The 20,195-nt window shown below is 49.5% G+C and overlaps 1 protein-coding gene across 9 annotated transcripts in view; it reads right to left on the bottom strand.

The window, feature by feature from the left end:
* Positions 1–20,195, bottom strand: part of FGFR2 (fibroblast growth factor receptor 2) — a 103,881-nt gene that overhangs the window by 69,505 nt on the left and 14,181 nt on the right. For 4 of the 9 annotated variants that reach the window (XM_060285833.1, XM_060285834.1, XM_060285835.1 and 1 more), the window contains exons 3-4: positions 6,515–6,781; positions 5,554–5,631 (exon numbers count right to left, since the gene is read on the bottom strand). The exons of 2 other annotated variants lie outside the window; for them this stretch is intronic. In XM_060285833.1, the coding sequence (XP_060141816.1) occupies positions 5,554–5,631; positions 6,515–6,781 (345 nt within the window). The remainder of the gene's footprint in view (positions 1–5,553; positions 5,632–6,514; positions 6,782–20,195) is intronic. 3 more of the 9 variants (XM_070043952.1, XM_070043953.1, XM_070043954.1) reach the window with 1 other exon arrangement.

Here is a 20,195-nt window from a genome sequence, read left to right as displayed (position 1 = left end):
AAAGGAAAAACATGGACTCAAATTACCACTGTACCAAAAGGGACCTCAGTGACCATCTGGCCCAACGGCTGGTGTGATCAATGTCATCCAGAAAGGTTAAGTGATTTGATCAAGGTCACATGGCCAGAGGCTGGGCTGAGGCTAGACCCAAGTCTCCAGCTCCCTGAGCAGTGCTCTTTCAACCACTCCATGCTGCCCTTTGAACTCTCCCATGGTAATTAAGTCAAAAGTTCAAGATTTATGTGAGCTGTGGCCGCTGATGACTGCCAACTGTATTTTTATTGATGTAAAAAAAAAACAACAACAGCCTGTTTCAGCTCTTAGATTAAGTCTCACAAACTCTCTAAAGCCTCACTAAGGCCTCTGTCTTAAGTCTATAATTAGTGCCTTTAAAAATATCACTAATCAGGACATTTCAATGCTTTGACCCCTGATGAGGGAAGGAGGCACGTCTCTGAGAGCTCTACCCCATCCTTGCAGTAGACTGCAGTTCATCTGTCTTCAGTTTTGCACAGAGAAACAGAAAACAAATCCAACAAAATATGGAGATGTCAGTGAAGGTGTGACTGTGGGGCTCAGGGGGGCTTTATTGGAGAAATCTCATTAAAACAACAGCTTGCTGACCAACAAGGCATTCAATAAGAAATACATTAAAACAAACCAGGCAAGCGACCCACATGTGAAACGCCTAAGTCCACTGGGAGACCAGTTGCTTGGGGGAGTTCCCAGGCTCTGCCTTCAAAAGAGAACCCGCTAGTGGCCGGTGATGCTGCTGGACCAGAGGGGAGGCCGAGAAAGAAAAGACGCTCAATCTGGCCGAATGGATGGAACACCACCCCCGGCCTTTGTGATAAAACACCCAAACCAAACTTGTAATGAGGTTTTCACCGCAAAGGTGTTTCAAAAACTTTAGGCAGCTGGTACATTTTCTAAAAATTTGTTTTCTTCAGTTCCTGGAAACTTCAACACAACTAAGAAACCAGCATTTACCAACTTAGGTACGATCTCTTCCAAGGAAAATCTCAATTAGAGCCAAGGAGACGGTGAACTGTTACGATCAGCAGGTCTATCAATGAACGTTTAGAATCTCAGGCCAAGAACCTTCATTTTCCCCAGTTGCTTACAACAACAACAACAAAAAAAAAAAAAAAAAAAAATTGCCTTTCTCCCTAATATGGAGGATGGGCAGATGCAGGTCTGAACGAAAATAAAGCCAAAATAGAAAATTACCTTCTCTCTCTTTACTCAATAGGAAGAACCACTCCACCTGATACGACTGTCTTACTATCAATTCCCTCTAGTTAAGCAGCCAACCTGAACCTTCTGTCACTCATGCCCTTCCCAAGAAGTCAGTCTCAAGTTCTCCAGAGACAGGAATCACTTAAACACAAGCCGGAGGTGATAAAAAGTACCTCGAAAAAAACGGACAGACACGTCTATCTATTTGCTGCCAGATAACCCATTAAGATACCTAGTACCTAGGGAAGGCAAGGACTAGTTAAGTTACGCTTTTTTAAGCTAAAGCACAAAGCTTGAACCTTTTCAAAATCCTCAACCTGGACGCATTTCAAAAATTAGCATTTGAAATCACAACTTTCTGTCCGGAGAAAGTCTCTTTCACCAAAGGGCATATGTAGCAGCATTATTTCCTGGCAGCCGGGCTCGCAGTGACATCACAAGATTGTTCCACTCAGGGAAACGTCTAGCACTGGTCAAGTGTGAGGTCATCAGCTAGTCAGCTGCTAAAATATGACCGAAGAATGCCCTTCACATCTGTGATGGAAGAACTTGCCTTAAAGGGGAGGCAGTCAGATCAATCAAATCAGCCCATTGCGGGGATTTTCAAAGCACGTGCAGCAGGATGTGAATAGATGCTATATTTTAAAAAGGGTCTTACGGTCAGTAAGTTTGGAAAACCCAGGGAAAGGACAAAAAGAAACAGATGTCTTACTACAGAACTTCCCAGAGCTTGTAACAGGCTGATGGACACTGTAAGTCTTCAAGAAAGGTCACGGTATGAGGTATTTTCCAAATTCATTTCAAAATACAGGTCATTTTTGGCAGAGAATTATGCCGAACTAGGGTTCCAAGGGATACTCTTTGAGAAACATCAGCTTATTCTCTTAATGTACAAACCAAACCTGAACGCTGCTCTGTTTTTAATGGGATCTGTAAAAGATATACGTGAGGACGGTAGTTCCACAAAATATTCATTCAACATCCAGGCTAGTCCTTGCCCTCCAGAAGCAATCTACCAGAAAAGGCAGGTCTGAGATACGTGATACTACACGTGATACAATGTACACTACCTGTGATACAACAGAACCCGTGAACAACAGTCAAAGCCACTCAATCGCCCAGTGTAAACAAGGAAACCCCCTACAGAGGAGCCCACTTTTGAGCTGGGTCTCGCAGGATGAGGTAAGAGTTCAGATCAACCCGAACATTGCAGTACGTTCCTATAAAACTCAAATCGGACCTGGAGGTTAACGGATACCAGTTTCACGGCCAAAATGCAACAATCCTGCCTTAAGTTTTGACTGTTCTTTTTGCCATTATATTTGACTACCATACTTTTTGTACTCCGTACAGAATCTAAGAAGAACTCTACCAGGCAGATAAGCTTGGCTTCTGAGAGTTAACTGACAAAATTAGATAAACAAGAATACCAGCAATGAGAGTAACCTACAATCTATTTTTGGAGTCACTTGATGGAGAACTAACGTAGACCAATCCTAAAAGAGAAAAACCCTTCTCAGAGAAGCTCAGAGCTATCACTGTCAGCACAGGGTTACTGGCGCATCATTTGTTAACTTCACTGAAGGGGAACTTTCAAACACACCCCAGTGGCATCTCCAGGCAATCAGAAGTCACCGAAGGAATCAATTTGGACACATGAGTGGTTTCCAGGTGGCTGAAAATGCAAAGAATTCAGTGCTTCTACAATTTTCCCTATTAATCAGGTCAGGCATTTGACACTCGAGGTGGCAAAAAATTGTCTTAATGGCAACATCCCCTTCCCCGCCTTGCCAATTACCCTGGCCATGGCATTCCTCTGTCCACACGGGCCACAGCTGCTTAATCTCAGCTGCCCCAGGCTGCACCTGTGAATCAGACCGGCCTAATCACACTAACAGATGGCAGAGGCCAAGGAGCCAGCTAAGAACTGCTATCACTTTAAATCGCATCTAATGTTTCACAGGCACCAAACAGAGGCAATTCCCGACAGCAGTATCTGCCTGGTACAGCTAACACCAGCCCTTAATCACTGCAGAGCACCCACTTCGGGGCAGAGTTGGTGTCATTCGAGAGCTAATTACAAAGAACCCTGGTTGCAAGGTGAAGGAAGGCACGGCCATTCACTCAACGTGGGCTGGCGTGCCTTAAATGCAACACTCTACTACCTGGCCCTACCTGGGCACTGAGCAGTCAGGACTAGTATTCAGGATGAAAAGAGAGTCATCAGAGAGAGATTCAGTTCATTCAGCCTACCCTGCCGTTACATTTGATAACTTCCTGCATATTCCGGGTAACGTGTTATTAGGCAGGGGACTGATCACCAGAACAACACGGTTCCCAGGCATGCCAACAGAACCGCGCTGAATCTGATGTCCCAGTCACCAGCAATGGCTCCCACACACGGGTACCACTTGAGGGCTGTAAACAGCTGTGCGAGCATCCTCCCTTCACCCCCGTCATCACCCTGAGTATTGGCAGAGGGGCGCTGTGATTAGACATGCAACAGGCCTCTCTGACTGAACTGCGGCTCGGCTATTGGCTCACTGAATCACAGATTGCCAATGAATAAAACACAAACAACTCCTGTCTCCACCTTATCTGGTCGTTGGGGGCACTGACTGAACCAGCAGCCAGCCCAGAGTCGGCCCAGAGCAGACCCTTTTCATCACTGTCAGGGTCACTGCCTCTCCTGCCGGAGCCAGAGAACTAATAAGAAGTGAGCGGCATGTTGTAACGTACCAGTGTTTTATTACTAAATCGCAATGATAACAACCACCTCATCAGAAGGCTGGTACAAAGCACAGCGGAAGACACTTTCACTCGCCTTATTACCCACTGTTTTACCAACGAGATCGCTAACAATAAACTCCTTCTGGAAGCAGATCTGCATGTGTGAATCCCTAAGCCAGTGGTTCTTACGCTTCCTGTGCATCAGAATCACTCCCAAAGTTTCTAATTCAGTGGGTCCGGGGTGGGCCCCGAGAATTTTCATTCCCAGTAAGTTCTTAAGTGACGCTGATGCTAGTGGTCGCAAGCTTTCTCTTGCCAAAGAGTGAAAACTATATGAGCCAAAATACCTCCCTTTTTGCCTAAGCTGCTAGGAGACTCAAGAGACAAATCCAGTTCCCCACTTAAGCAAAACATTATCCCAGGTGCCGGACAACATGGATTTTTCTCTTCTTCCTTGAAAAAGCCCTGGGTCTATTTTAATAACGAATTATCTTATTATTTAGGCCTTGTTTAAAGTTATTAAAGTAATATCCTTTTGAGAAAACGTAGCATATAACATCTGAGCAAAGAATGCCACTGACCAATGCAAAATCACTTTGGAAATATTCCAACCATGTTATTGGAAATATTTGATCTTCTTTATTGAATAAACACTCACAAATATTTTTCTGAGCAATGTACAAATAGGGACTCACTAATCCTCATAACCCCCAAAGATATTGTGATTATTCCCATTTTACAGATAAAGAAACTGAGGCACAAAAGTTAAATTACTTGCCCAAGGTTACCCAACTCGGCAGTGGTGGAGCAGCATTTGAACCGAGGCTGCCCAGCTCTGAGAGGCCACATTCTCACTCACCATGTAAAGGCCTCCTAGTGTCAGTTACGGCAGTGCTTTAACTGCCTTTAAATGCGCAAACAGCATTCGTTGCCCCCCTTTTCTATCTGCAACGTAAGACACACTTCCCTTATTTCTGCTCAGCAAGCACTAATGTTTCACAAGGCCATGGTTTCTCAACCTTGGCACTATCCACATTTTGGACCAGATAATTCTTTGTTATGGGGCTGCCCTGTACATTGTAAAGATGTTTATTAGCAGCATCCCTGGCCTCTGCAAAGCCACTAGCATCCCCCCAACTTCCTGTGCTGAGACAACCAAACATTGCCCAGTGTCCCCCTGGGGAGGGGGAAGGAGGAGAATCACCCCCCGTGGAAAACCACTGGGACAAGCCAAGCACCGTCGACGGTTATGAACGAGACCAGGATGTTACACGGCTCTGCTGGCTTTACGTCTCCAAACAGCAAGAAGCCAGAGGAAAAAGGAAAACCAAGGAAAGAAAAGTCATAACTGCTTTCAAAAGAAAAGTGGCTACTGACACAATAAGAAAGAACAAACAGTAGAGAAGGGTGTACAGTAATGCTGGTTTATTCTCAGATTTGAAACTCAAGAGAGGAGACACAGCAGAGAGAGGTGGGGACCGCGGGCGACAGCATCCCGAAGAGTCGACAGGGAGACAGCTTAGAGTCAGGCCTTCCCACTGAGCTCTCCTCTCTCGGGGACCTTCAGAGACAGCAATTACTTACTCTTGCTGTTACTGTTCTCACTGACAAAATCCTCCGAGCCATCTGTGTCGTCCTCATCATCTCCGGATGAGATGGCATCTGTATTCAAAAGAACATATCCATGGTTGTGTTTTTGCTGAGCCAAAGGTTGCAATCATCTACAACTTAGTCTTTCTGGAAAGGGGATTCAACAACCCAGGAACCCAGGCAAGAAGTCTGAGACCGTGTTTAGTTAAGATGGTTTTAATGGCTTAAATTTTCACTCCATGATGATAGTTCGTCCATATTATGATTCTCAACGTTTTTTGCTTTCACCTTATTTAAACATGCTATAAAATTGGATATACTGAAACTGGATTTTAAGCTTCAAATGGTACTCGAGTCCCCAACGAACTTACTGATTGTGTAATATCCAAAGATTCTTTCCAACACAAGCTTTCAGCACTCGGGGTCTACTTCAAGAAAGCAAATTAGTCGCTAGAAAAACTTAGCCCCCGTGTGGCCTTCTGACCGTTTACTAATATTCTGAAAGAGGAACTTTAAACTTGGCTGCAAAGGGGTCCTGTGCAGTCCCTCCTCACCACATGGAAGAAAAGTCAAGGAGAGAAACTCAAATTTTAACAAAAGGAAGCAGAAATCTTCAGCATCCAAGTTTCAATTCTATGTTCTAAATGCCAAGGATGCCGGTGGTATGGGGGTTAAAAAAAAAAAAAAAAGATGTGTTTTTACTTATAGGAAAGTGTGCTGTCTTAAATGAAAAATGTTACTGTGCACATGAGAATCCCGTCATTTTTAACGACCAGCCTCTGATATACCAGGTCCCGTAGAAGAACTTCAACAACAGATCAATCACAAACTGTGAAGTTCTGTGCCTGGCATCCAATTAGCAGATCCCACCATGATTTCACTTGTCCAATAACACTTTACCCAGAAAAATGGCTACAGAGAAGAGAGAGAGCAGACAGCTGGCAGGCCAACTCACCTGTGACATTGACCATGAAGTAGACAGTCTCACTGTCTACATTCCTAGCAGCAGTACAAGCATAGAGGCCGGAGTCTCTAGGCGTGGCACCTTTTATCTGCAAGTACTCCCCAATTAGCACTGTCCTATTGTTGGGCCCCAAGTGTACCCCATCCTTAGTCCAACTGATCATGGCGGCATCTCGCAACAGGCAGCGCAACTCTAGCGATTCCCGGGGCGCAGCCACGTAAACTTCTGGTTGGGAAATTTGGTATTTGGTTGATGGCTCTGCAGAAAGGTGGGAGAGAGAAGACGGAGACAGATGGGAAAGAGGGAAAGGAGAGAACGTCCAACAAAGGTCAGTGGAGGCCCCTTGACTCCCAAGAGAGGCAGTTCATGCTTTGCAAATGGCCCCAGGGTGTCTGCTTCTCCTCGCACCCCCAGAAGCCGCCCTCACCAAGGAGAAGAGGAGAATCCAAAACCAACCAGAGGAAGCACCCGGCAAAAGCTGCCCCACTGAGTTTCCACAAACTGTAGAGCGTTAAACACAAACCCAAACCCAACTTGGAAAGACACTGTACAAGAAAACTCTAAAGTCGATTATCAATCCGAAGCCTGCTTACACTGTAACCCCCGGGAAAGTCTATCATCGTGGCGTTTCTAATCTGTGAGATCGTGTGTTTTACAAATGGTTTAATTCCACATGACTGCATGGCTGTGTACACACACACGCACGCACGCACGCACGCACACACACACACACACACCCCTATTTATTTGTGCTGACTCTGCCTGTTGTCATAAATCTGAGCTTCTTAAAAAGAAATGCCTCAAACTCTCAGGCTCAGATCGGAACATTGCTGGTCTGGAGTCTTACTTCGGCGCTGGGTGAGCTGGGATACACTGCTTTCCCTTAAAATAATAATAGCCTGAAGGCGTTAATGTCAAAACAGAAAAGAGAAAAATGCCCCCAGGGAGCCAAGAGGCGGTCCCCAGCCCCCATTACACGTAAATGGATCCTGAAATGAAGCTGCTGAAGGCTGCAGGACTGTCGCTCCGTTCGCAAAGCTGGACCGCTCCCTGCCCAAAAGCCCCTGCCATACACCCTGGGTTTCAGCCTCCTCAGGCCTCGGCCTTTGTCTCCTTTAGGGCTGTTCCTTCCTCCCTTGCCTCCACGCTAACACCAACCCGCCCTTCAAGGCCCAAATCACTCGTGCCCTCCCGGATGAGGGAGTGCCACCAGCCACCCTGGCCCAGAGGGAAGCGGGTCTCCCCTCTTCCCCAGCTCCTGGGGACGGACGACATTCCTGAGGGACTTGTCCTGTCCAGAGGAGATGCCAAGATCCTGAAGCGAGGGCTGAGGTCTTGTGGCTCTTTGTGAGCCCCTCCCCTGCCCCAGGCAGACGCATGGAAGGTGATCATTTCGAACAGGGCAAGATGGGACCTGGCAGGATCCAGCCTCCGAGAAAGGACTGACAAGGAGCCGTGCGTCAAGAACAGCCGGAGCTGCCAGCCGGGACCCACGAGGGTCTGTGAATCGGCTTTCATCCTCCACAGGGAGAACTATGAATGGTACCCAGAGTCCCAGGCCCAGAAAAACACAAAGTTTCCCGGCTCTGGGACGGTTCCAAAGCTGGGCAACATCACAAGGCAATTGTTTTGTCCTTCTGAATGTGGCCTGGACCAATCTCCCACATAAGATTGAAAGAAAGTTACTTCACGTTTCAGTCCCTGTATCCAAGGACCAGCAAGAGCCGCACGCATCTGGTTCTAGAAAAATCCTTCTCCCCACCACCACCGCCAGCCAACATGGAGGGCCAGGGCCCCCCCAAAGGGGCACCCCTAGCCTCACCGAGGCATCCACGCCAAGAAGGGCCCAGACGTTGAACAGGATGGGAACATAAGGAGGTTACCACACAAAGAGGAGAAAATAGAAGTCATGTTTAACATGGAAAAACACACCCCAAAGCAAGGGCAGAAAGCCCCAATGACAAGCAGGTTACATTTCAAAAGTTTGTTTTTCTCATTCAACAGTTATTTATTGAGCACCTACTACGGGCCACGCTGCTTTTCATTCCGGATGCTCAAGAAGCAACAGGAAACAAAAACAGTCCTTGCACTTATGGGATATTAATTACAGTGGGTGACAGACAATAAATACAACATCGACAAAATGAGAAAGCATGCAGGGTGGTCCTAAGTGTCAGGGAGAAGATTCAGCAGGTTAGCGGCACACCCAGAGATGGAGGCTCCGGGCTCCAAAGCAGGAGTTGGCTAACCACAGCTCCCGGGCCGAACCCAGCCATCGTCTGTCTTTGTAAACAAAGTTTTATAGGCGCACGGCCATGCTTACGTATTGTCTGGGGCTGCTGTGATGTGACAGTGGCAGAGCTGAGTAGTTGAAACAGAGACCTAATGGCCTGCAGAACCTAAAATAGTTACAGTCTCGCCCTTTAGGGCAAGTTCACCAACTCCTGTTGTATAGCATGGTCAGAGAAGTCTTCTCTGGAGAGAAGTGAAGGGCAAAGCAATGCTTAAAAGATGTTGCTGGGAACTGAGCTGGAAGGTCCTCAGATGCGGCCTCCCAAGGCTAAGTCATAATGCTGCCGAATTCAGGGACTAATAAAAATGTTTTGAACTCTGGATCCTGAGCAGAAATGCGGGTAAGAGGGGAAACGGAGAAGAACAAAGGAATCAGCTTGGCCCGTAATCTCAGAGCATCTCCTCTTCCCACCTCCTAGAGTCAGGGCCAGTCAATATCTGAAATGACGGGCCCCCAAAGGCCACCTGGCCCACCCCTTTCACAGCTGGTCAAGGCGAGGATCAGATGTCATTTGGGTCCTGGGTCTCCAACAACTGATCACAGAAACAGCACCCACAATGTTAGGATGAGCTGCCAGTGGCTTAGCCTGGGTCATAAAATAATCGATATTTATTACAACCACATTGTATGATCAGCAAGTTACCAAGAATGTTGTGGAATCTGCTTTCCTCTGAGCCAGAACTGGTCATCAAGAGATGACTGAGCAAGAAGCCAGCTGGTCAGAAGCTGCAACACTTTCCTCCCTTAAAGGAGAGCCCAGGACCCGTAGGGCCAACCTGTTCTGTCCTGGCCCTCGGATAAGGGGAAGCCATGTCCCTATTTCATGGAGGCACTGGAAAGCTCTAATACTGTTTTGCTTCTGTTTTGTTTTGTTTGTTTAAAAAGAAAAAAAAGCAAGACACTTGCAGTTATGATGCAGAAAAATTTCCCTCCGGACAAAGGTGGAATTATGATTTCTCCATTTTTAAAGGAAAGCATTTTGACTGAGAAGCCTTTCCTTCATCTGAAATGGGTAAACCACAAAGTCTTGCTGAAACCAGGAGTATCTGAGATGCTGGACCAACATCACCGAAAGGACACTACCACCTGCTGCTGCAGAAGGAGGTAACACGGGGCAGTAAGGACCACGTCCTGTTCAGGCTGGACACACAGGAGATGCTGGTTAAGTGCGTGTGGCCTGCCTGGGAAAAGGATGAAGCCCTGAGGTCCAAGGCTACTCTGCTCCTACCTAGGCTCTCGGCCTCAGCTCCTCATCTCCTGAGAAGCAAGAATGCCCCCCAAACAGGATATTATCTTGAGAATCCAACAAGCCATTCAATATGAACCTGACCTTCCAACTATACCTTGTTGGGCCCATGACGGTCACTATCTCCATCATTCTTCAAGGCTGAAGACACTACCACGATCTCGAGCGCCTCTCTTTTCGGAGGATCATCAGAGAGACTCCTTGGATTTGTATCGCCATGGATACAGAGTGATGCTACTAATGATTGGCTCCCAGGTCAAAAGGACTGGTAAGGTGACTTGAGATACTAAGAGTGGTTTTAATTTCCAGGAAAACCAGGTCAAAACTGTCACCCAGGGCTTCCCTGGTGGCGCAGTGGTTGAGAGTCCACCTGCTGATGCAGGGGACACGGGTTCGTGCCCCAGTCCGGGAAGATCCCACATGCCGCGGAGCGACTGGGCCTGTGAGCCACAACTACTGAGCCTGCGCGTCTGGAGCCTGTGCTCCGCAACAGGAGAGGCCGCGATAGTGAGAGGCCCGTGCACTGCGATGAAGAGTGGTCCCCGCTTGCCGCAACTAGGGAAAGCCCTCGCACAGAAACGAAGACCCAACACAGCAAAAATAAATAAATAAACTAAAGGATTTCATTTCTTTAAAAAAAAAACAAACAAAAACTGTCACCCAAGGCATCCCTGGTGGCGCAGTGGTTGAGAGTCTGCCTACCGATGCAGGGGACACGGGTTCGTGCCCCGGTCCGGGAAGATCCCACATGCCGCGGAGCGGCTGGGCCCGTGAGCCATGGCCGCTGAGCCTGCGCGTCCGGAGCCTGTGCTCCGCAACGGGAGGGGCCACAGCAGTGACAGGCCCACGTACCGCAAAAAAAAAAAAACAAAAACCTGTCACCCAGTTTTCCAATTAGATGATAAGCTTCAAGGGTAGTAAAATAATTCCCCAAAATACATCAATAAGATAACAATGTTCATTCATAACATTAAGCCATCCACCTTCAAGGTCTGAAACCAGTAACTACTACCAGTGGGAGATTCTACAAGTGTGTGCTCCCCCTTCCCAGCTGATTATTTCACAACAGGCTCATCTGGGGGTCTGTGGCGGCTTTGGGGAACCCCGGCAGAACCCAGCAATACCCCTGCATGATCTAGGACTTCAAGCGCAACTTAGGGAGGATGGGAGAGTGAATAGAAAGGGGAGAAGAAGGGAGAAGAGGTTGGGGATTAAAAGTCGGGGAAGACCAGTGGGGCACATGGTGGGGGTGAGGGGCAGAACGACACACCCATCCCAGGCCACCCAGCAGCTCCCGTGGCCCAGCTCGTAGGTTCCTGCATCGAAGACATCCGAGGGTACGGACACTTAGCCCGAGACCCAAACCACTGGCTCAGTGGAGGCAGCTCTGTCCCTGCCCCTCCCACGCGGCCACTGGGGCTTGGTTTCTCTTCTGCGCCGCTATCCTCCAGGTGACTCCCTGCCACGTGCTCCCGAGTGCTCTGTGGACACCTCCACAGTGGTACCGACCTCACTTTGCTCCATGGAGACAACGGGCCGGTTCCCTCTGACATCAGTGATGCTGCATCTGCGGTACCCTACCCACCCCTCTAACTGTGATGTGATCACCTCCCAGGGTCACAGGTCATGCCTCCCCTTGAGTCCACCAAGCTGCACGGCCTGCTCTATAAAATATGATGGTTGACACGGGGCAAAGTATTCCCTGAGAGATTTAAACGATACCTTTTATAGCAATATTAATATCTCCTGCATTTATTTTTTCTGGTACTGTAGCATACTTTTTACTCTTTCTTACAGACAGGAGTGGAGAAATCCATGCAGAGCACACACACAGCCCAACACTTCCGTCATCTGTTCTCACCAAAACACAACGAGGAGAAGGCTCCAGAAGCCACTTTGCTATGCACCAACTGCTCTTTCAGAGGCTTCCACGGACAGAAAATGTTTCCTCATAATATTCTTTCATAATATAAATTACAATCCACAAAGAAGCAAGAAGGCTGGAGCGCACACACCAGTGCTGGACATTCTTTGTCTCTGTACCTAAAAGTGTTAAACAAACAAGGCGCTGAGTTTACTTTCTGGGAGGACGAAAAGGCACGTGTTTCTACTTGCTGAGGCCACACGCCTGGCGGGGGCAGCTCGGCTGTGCAGATCTTCGGTTGCATCAATCTGAACTTTCTCCCCACAAGTTTCAAACACTTGAGAAGCACAAGTGGCATCTTATCACACAGCTGCTTTCCAATAAATGGACTAATCTGATATTAAAAAATGAGAGATGGGCATCTCTGCAGCTCATCAAAAAGTGAATGGTATGACTAACAGCCGCCACTGCACACGGCTGGTGTGTGATTCCTGTTCGGAGCTGCATCTCCTTCCCACCCCTAAGAAACTCTGAAGCCGGGATGCTTTGGGAGCTCCTGGAATGTAGAACTGAGGGGCCTCCAACTGCGGAGAGGAGATTGAGGACGTGAGGGCTGCCTGACACCCCAAGTCCCGCAGTGGATCAGGGCAGAGGTGTGACATCACGCTGATGTCACCAGCTTTACTTCACAGGAAATCAACACAGCGAAACCAATCCTTGCTGGGGGTGAGCAGAGCCCAGGGAGGGGCAAGTCTTGTAAAAGTCAGAAAAGGCTGTGGTTTCTGGGACTTCGCTGTACATGACCAGCTGAATTCTTCCCTGGTGTCATCGGGAGGCCGTCTTGAGACAATTGGAGAGAATTGGAACAGGAGAGAATCTGGAACAGGGAGCTATTTCAGGTAACACTTGATGCTGCCGTACCAGCCATAGCAGCACTTCAGACTGTCACTTTTTATAATGTTTGCCTATAAACTTTTCCCGTGTGGTTTTTGAAATGGCGCCCAAATGCAAACAGAGAACAGATGGGAAACCCGCGTCTTGCCCCGTCCAATCATTTCGTGGAGAATGGATGACAGATTTAAACTGTTAAGGAAGAAAAGAGCCGCATATGCCAAGGGGACAACTAACTACACAAATTCAGCCTTTTCTGGGGTTTCCTAGGGACCAGTGTCTTTTCAAAGGTCAAGATGATCACAGCTAAGAAATGGGAGCCCCGGCTTCAAGGATGCAGGGGGGTCACCCCTGGAATGCATCCCCCCTGAGGTCCCTCCATCTGAGAAAGTCAGGGGCATCCAAGCCCTAAAGACATTCCTCCAGGAAGGGGAAGAAATGGAGAAAGAAATCCCTAAACAGATTCCTCAGCAAGAGAGGAGGGGAGGAAGAGACAGGGAAAGGGGTGTCCTGCTAGGGCGTATGGGTGGCAGGCCTCCCCGGGAACTACGACACCAGCATGTGAGGCAAGAGTAGTAAAACAGCCCTGGTTTCCTGGTGCCCTCCCGACCTTCCGCCACCTCGCACGAGAGGAATAAATATCACTGCTGTGGGGCTGCCACTGTCTTGACAGAAGAAATACACAGGACGCAGCTGCACACGTCACTGCAGTGTCACAGGGCACAGAGCAGGTGTCTGTTGCAGACTCATCCTCCTGGTCTTTACGATGGCCCGTAGAGGCCACACTCCAGTCCCGGCAAGAAGTTTCAACTGGCCACCCCCCCCAGTTCCTGTCCATAGGAACAGAATACAGAATCCCTCACGTACACAGCACTGCCAAAGTACTTTCTACCAGCCGGAACGGAGGGAGTCTGGACAGACAGACATCTATATCGCATTGCTTTTCCGTAATCCATGGTGTCTTAGAGCACAGGGGCTTTGGAAGAGCGAAGCCCACACTTTTCTACGGCATGGTTTCCATCTAGGTGGCATCAAAGCTTAGCCGTAGAAAGATTGAAAGGTTCTGGTGTCCCTGCACTCAAGTCAGAAATGACCACCCTCGCGTGCCCTAGCACGGGGGTTCCGCAGACACCCAGATGGCAGCAGCAGAGCTGGCTGTTTCTAGCTCAGACAGGCTCGAAGCTTCTCCTTTATGAGAACGGGCTTGCAGGAGACAAAATCCGGGCCTCAAACAGAGGCCTTATAAGGCCTGGGTACTACTTGTTCCTTAAGGGGGGAAGGGAGAGACAAATACTCTGCACAATATAAAGATGAAAGTTCTCTACCTCAAGAAATACTGCCAACATAAAAATGGGGGCCTCCAAGAATTCAAAGCCCTGGAACACAGATAAGTAAACAGGCTGCAGTTTTCTCTTCCAACCCTTTGTCGGGGTGTCTTGCAGACTCACGTCAGGACTTAAAACTCTCCTTGGCGGTATCACGGGGGCCAGGACAACCACTCATAGCTGTCTCTGCCACAGTAGCCTGACTGTTCCAGAAACTCTAGCCTGGCTCACATTCCTGGTGATCAGATGGGATAATGGCTAATGCTTCCAATATGGTAACCATTAAAAATTATATATTTAGGCGCACCCCTCATATAATTTAGGTCTGTCTTTGAGAAACCCGGTGAACAGCTCTCCAAGTTTGAAAAGAAATGACATTGTTACCTAAGAGAAAATAAAAATGTGGAAATAGTAAAGTGCCAAAGAAAGTACACATTTAAGAGTGAGCCACCGTTATCGCCCAATATTCGGACCCCAAATGCGGAAATATTCACCCCGTATTTTGTCAGCATCCCATCTTCTTTTGATCCAAGGTTTTAGGCTATGAATGATAGTATCCTCCAAAAGGAAGCAAGAGGGACACAAAAGAGGTTTTCCCCCGGTCACAACGCGTGCATCGAACTCACGTTCGGAGAGCAAAATTCCCACGGGACCACCAGGAGGAGGGTACGGAACAGAAGCACCTGCATAAAATCCCTAGATATTGGTAGCTTTGCTTGAGGAAGAACTTCAAAATTGAGCCCTTTGTTCAAAACCCAATTCCCAGAGAGACAAGCCATCAGGGTATCTAGTGCCCAGGAAGCAGAAACTGGCGCTAAGAGTTGTGTCGAAGTAGCTCCCCTGCCCCAGGTCGGATATACAGCGAGCCTATGCGTTCAGCCCCCTGGTCGTCCAGGCCCTGAGCCTGTCTTCTGGGAACACGCTTGCTAGACACGGCGGAGGAGGCTGGCCCTTCTCAAAATCTAGGCTTCCTAGGGCATGCTGTTCTAGGAAAAACCACATCATCAAAAAGCTGGCCCTGCCGACTGACTGAGACCACTGGAAAATCTGTCTCTTTTTCTCAGCAGAAGGTTTTGTACTCCCTGTATCACCACAACCAGGAAGGGAAAAGGGGGGAGCGGGGATGGGGGCGTCGCGAGGAGGTAAAGGAATGAAGGAATGAACGGGATCTGCCTGAAGTGGGCTTGCAGAGGCATCGCCTGTAAAATGAACAGACATCATCATCTCCGGTCCTGAAAAACGCATCCTCTGCCCCCCAAAACAGTTTTGTCCCCAAGTCCTCGTGGCAGCCCTTGACCCCAGGCAGCCCTCCTCACTGTACAGAGTGGGAGGCCACCTTCCTCATCCGATGCTCCTTCAATTCCTGGAGATGTTCCCTGTGGTACCTTAGCGTTTAGCCTCACTTCTGTCCCCTCCCTGGTGACTCTTCAGAAAAGGCAAGGACAGGCTGGGGATGTTAAAAGACCAGACTCAGAACAGGCCTGAGTCTCAACTCTGCCACTTAGAAATTGTGTGACCCAGGACAGGGCCCTCAGCTTTCTAATCACTTCGTCGTTCTTCCCCTGCAAACCAGGAACAACCATAATTGACAGTGCACGGAAGGCACTAAGCACAGTGCCCAGCACTTAGCGAGTGCTCAAAAGTACCAGCCGTGGGGAAGAACCTGTGGCTGAAAGCCTTGTTCCGGGGCTGCAGTTGGCTAACCGTGAACGGAGGAAACGGCCCTGACCAGGTCTTCTCAGCGTGGAAGGCTGGCGATGATAGGAAAGGGAGAGCCCCTGACACACAGTTCAGTGCCTATTTACCTACAGCGGCATGCTGTTTTCTGCTGGCGTGTGTGTGTGTGCGCACACGCGTGTGCACATGTGTTCTCAAGAACAGGAACGTGCATGGAGACCTTCCCGCCCTTCTGGGAATCTCCTCCCCGCCCCGCATACCTGTGGATACGCTCTGAATTCCACCCCCAGCTCCTCTGGTCCTTCTCCCTGTATTCTGATCTCCTCCATCTCTGCAGCTTTTCCCACCCCTACATGGCAATGCCACTCAAGCCCCTGCTTGCAGGTTCACATTTCCACCTGCCCGAGGGAACACATTACCTGGCTGTCTACAGAGGTCCTATCTAAAGCAGGCAGATGACCTTCAACCTCCTCCTCTGGCCTCTTGCTGAATGGAGTCACCACGTGACATCAACGCAAGCTCCAAATCCACCCGAAAGCACCTCTGCTCCCTCTCGTCTCCCACCTCGTCAGTCCCCACATCTCCTCCCCTATTCAGTCTGTCTCTGCAACAGCTCTGGAGATAAAGCAAGGGCGGCTTTCGGTCCCACGGGCCCACTACTCCAGGCCTCTACCATCTCTCCGAAAGAGCTCTGCAACACCCCCCAACCCATCACCCATGGGCCGCCCCCTGTGTCCTTCATGAGCCACTAGAGCAATCTTCTGAAAAGCAAATCTTACCACCACTTTAAAAAAAAAAAAAAAAGGCACAGATCACTCCACACTTCAACAGGGTGAAACCCAAAGAACATCACCCACACTAAGGCCCTGGCTGCTCCTGGCCCCAGATCCCGCTCTACCCTCTCTCTCACACCCGAGGCTTGTCTGTTCACATGGGCACTGTTCCCTCTACCTGCATCCCCTGTCCCGATACTCTGCACGGCAAACTCCTATTCAGCCTTCAAAGCCCAGCTCAAATATCATCTCCTCTGATTCCCATTAAGACAGACTGCACGGTTCCCATCTCCAATTCATCAGGTCTTTGTTTATCCATCTAGTATATTCCCAGCAGAATACAGTCTGCCTCCACCCACCCACTCCAATTGAGAGCTGGGGGCGGGGGGGGGGGAGTGGAGGAGGGGGGCTCTGCTTCTCAGCCTTTACTTTGCATAAAGATCACCCAGACACAGCTTCCAGGGCGCCCCTTCCAACGTTTCTAGGTCAGGAGGCCTGAGGTGGGGTCTGAGATTCTGGATTTCCCACAAGTTCCCGGGGAATGCTGATACTACTGGTCCAAGGGCCGCCTTGTGAGAAGTTCAGCTCCAGTGTCTAAGGACAAGCTTTAGACCTGCTGCGGCAGTGATGAACCCTGTCAACTTGGGCGGCCCCTTCTCCTCCCTGAGCCTCAGAGTCCTGGTCTGTAGAAGAGGCTACCTCCAGGCTAGGTCAAGGTCACCACGGGGACAAAACCAGAGACTGCCTGGGAAGGCTTTTGTAAAGTGGGGGGCACACCTAAGAGAAGCCTCCACCCCGGCAGGGGTGCCCTGCCTGCCTACCCCTCAGCACTGGCCAGAGCAGGCCAGGCTCCTGCTTGTGGGCTGTAGCTTGATACTTTTTCTTTTTAACTTTTGAATTTTATTTTATTTTTTTATACAGCAGGTCCTTATTAGTCATCCATTTTATACACATCAGTGTATACATGTCAATACCACTCTCCCAGTTCATCCCACCAACACCCCACCCCCCGCCGCTTTCCCCCCTTGGCGTCCATACATTTGTGCTCTACCTCTGTGTCTCTATTTCTGCCCTGCAAACCGGTTCACCTGTACCATTTTTCTAGGTTCCACATACATGCGTTAATATACGGTATTTGTTTTTCTCTTTCTGACTTACTTCACTCTGTATGACAGTCTCTAGATCCGTCCACATCTCTACAAATGACCCAATTTTGTTCCTTTTTATGGCTGAGTAATATATTAACTGATCAGCAGATTACATTTTTCCAATCACATGGGAACCTCAATTTGAATTTGTCTGATTTTAAAAAGGGGTTTTCTTTCAAATGAACAAATCTGCCACATCATATATATGTAAGTTACCAAAGTGGGGATTTCTGGAATGTTCTCAAATGGAACTAAACATCCAAGGATCTTGTGAGAGTCGTCGTCATCAACGGCTATGTACAACACCTGTTTGATTACTTTTGTAAGGGAAGAAGCCTGTGGCTTATTAAAATACCATTTACTATTCATCCATCCAACAAATTTGAGATAACTGATATTTGTATGGGGGGCATGGTAACCCCCCAAAGAACTCCCTAGCAAAGAGGATCCCAGCTGGGCTCAGGGATGACTCACTGCACCCCGACAGCAGGCCATGAAACCCCCTGAACGCCAGACCCAGAGGCCACTAGCTTGAGGACCTGGGCTCCAGTGAGCGGGGTAGTTGGCCTGCGTTCCAGAGAGCACGCTGCAAAGCCAGCAGCCTGACCACATTCAGAAGCAAGTTTTCAGGGGCGGTCGCCTTTCCACCTTAGTGTTACCTGTGGCTCACATGGCCCCATTACTGACATAAATGGTGCCAACTCCAGGGGATACATTTGCCCTCTAAGTCCCGTAAAGGTCAGATCAATGTCCAAATCCTACTGGACATTTTCCCGAGCCCCTCCCTCAGCGAGTACGTTCTGAATACATGAATACTTTTAAAGCGGCCCCAGCTGCAAATGAGAGGGGAAAAAAACAGGAAGCTTGACGAGGAGAGAGGGAGGTGAAGAGTTACTCCTTGAGGGCAAGGCTGCCTCGGGTTCTGCAACTCAGGACCTTATGGGGGTACTGTTCAGCAAGTTTACTTAAAGGGCTCGGCCTTTCTTCTCTCAGCAGGACCCCAGTTCCAACACCCGTTCGGAGCCTGCAGATGTGTCCCCCAGACTGGTCCCCCCTCCAGCAGCATCCCAGCCATTTGCAAATGAAGGGACAGCAGCTGGATGCTGGGAAACAGATGGGCCTCCTCATTTGAATGGGTTTGATCTGGCAGCCCGGGCCTCAGCAAGTTCAGGCCCGGCCAGCGCTGAAATCCGGCTCGGGCAGGCGAAGGCACAGATTCCTAGCCCGAGGGGTCTTCAGCGAGCAGCTCGATCAGAATCACCCCTGGCAGAGGTCTCCCTGAAGTCAGAGGGGGCGGGGAGCCTCTGTGGTGGGCAGGGCCCATTCCCAGCCGGGGGCCCGGCAGGACCCAGAAAGGCACGACAAGCCACAGGGATCACTTTTCTCCCGTGATATGCAGAGAAAAGAAAACGTCTCCCTAGGGGAATCCTGTGCCTGAGGATTGAAACCACATTCATTCAGGAAATTCCAAATTAAGATAGGCGCCACCGAGGTTAACCTTTCTCCCCAACCCTAAGCCGCCTATTTGCAGAGAGGTAAAAACTTCAAGGAAACAAACTTTGAAGAGCCCCTACCTCCTAATAGAGCCCCTTTCAAAACCCTTGGGAGCATTTGCTCTTGGAAACGCTGTGCACGGCTCCCCAGCGTCTTGGCTTCCCAAGACGTGGACAGGGCGTACCAGGTCCTTTCTTAAGCTGAGATTGTGCACCCCTCTCCATAGAAAGAGGAGGAAGCCTTGTTTGAATCTCTGAATGCCCAGGTGAGGCCCCCGAGAGGGGACCAGAATCGTGTTCACTAGGTCTCCCTGGCTCCCCGGGGCCGTCTACCCGCATCCACGTGGGTCTGGTAAGGAACTGCAGCTCCAGACCGTCAAGGAGCGAGGAGATGCCCCACTCAAGTGGCGGCTGAGGGATGCCCGTGACCTCCTGACTCGCCATACCTTTAAGGGTAGATACCTCTTACCGGACAGCAGAGAGGTCAGGAGGATTCCCAAAGTGGGCACAGAGCAACCTAGCTGGCACACCTGGCCGGGGCTGACTAGGGCCAACGCGGTGAACTTACCAGCAAATCAAGGCGGCACCCACTGCCTGCAAGACCAGCCTCAGGAAGGCGCACGGTTGGAAGACCCAGAAAAACCCTTAACATGGCACGTAGGCTGCCTCCAGCCCCGCCCGGCCTGGCCTGCTTCCGCAGCCCCATCTCTAGCACACTGGCCTCCTCGGGGTTCCCCGAATCCCTCTGAGACACACCATGCTTTTACTTCGGATTACCTTCACCTCAGATTGGAAGGTGCCCCTTCGTTCTTTGCAAGTATTTGACAAATGCCAGTCCCCTTCCCCGCCCCCCGTCCCCCCCAATTCAACAGGACTTGAGACTTCTCTGCTTGTCATTCTATCCCCACAGAGCCCAGCACACAGTAGGACATAGCAGGGTCTCAACATAATTGGGGGACAAA

The sequence above is a fragment of the Globicephala melas genome, chromosome 16 (genome assembly GCF_963455315.2).
Source record: "Globicephala melas chromosome 16, mGloMel1.2, whole genome shotgun sequence".
Classification (NCBI taxonomy): Eukaryota; Metazoa; Chordata; class Mammalia; order Artiodactyla; family Delphinidae; genus Globicephala; species Globicephala melas.
The sequence above is the reverse complement of the archived record's forward strand: the minus strand, read 5'-3'. Positions and strand labels throughout refer to the sequence as shown.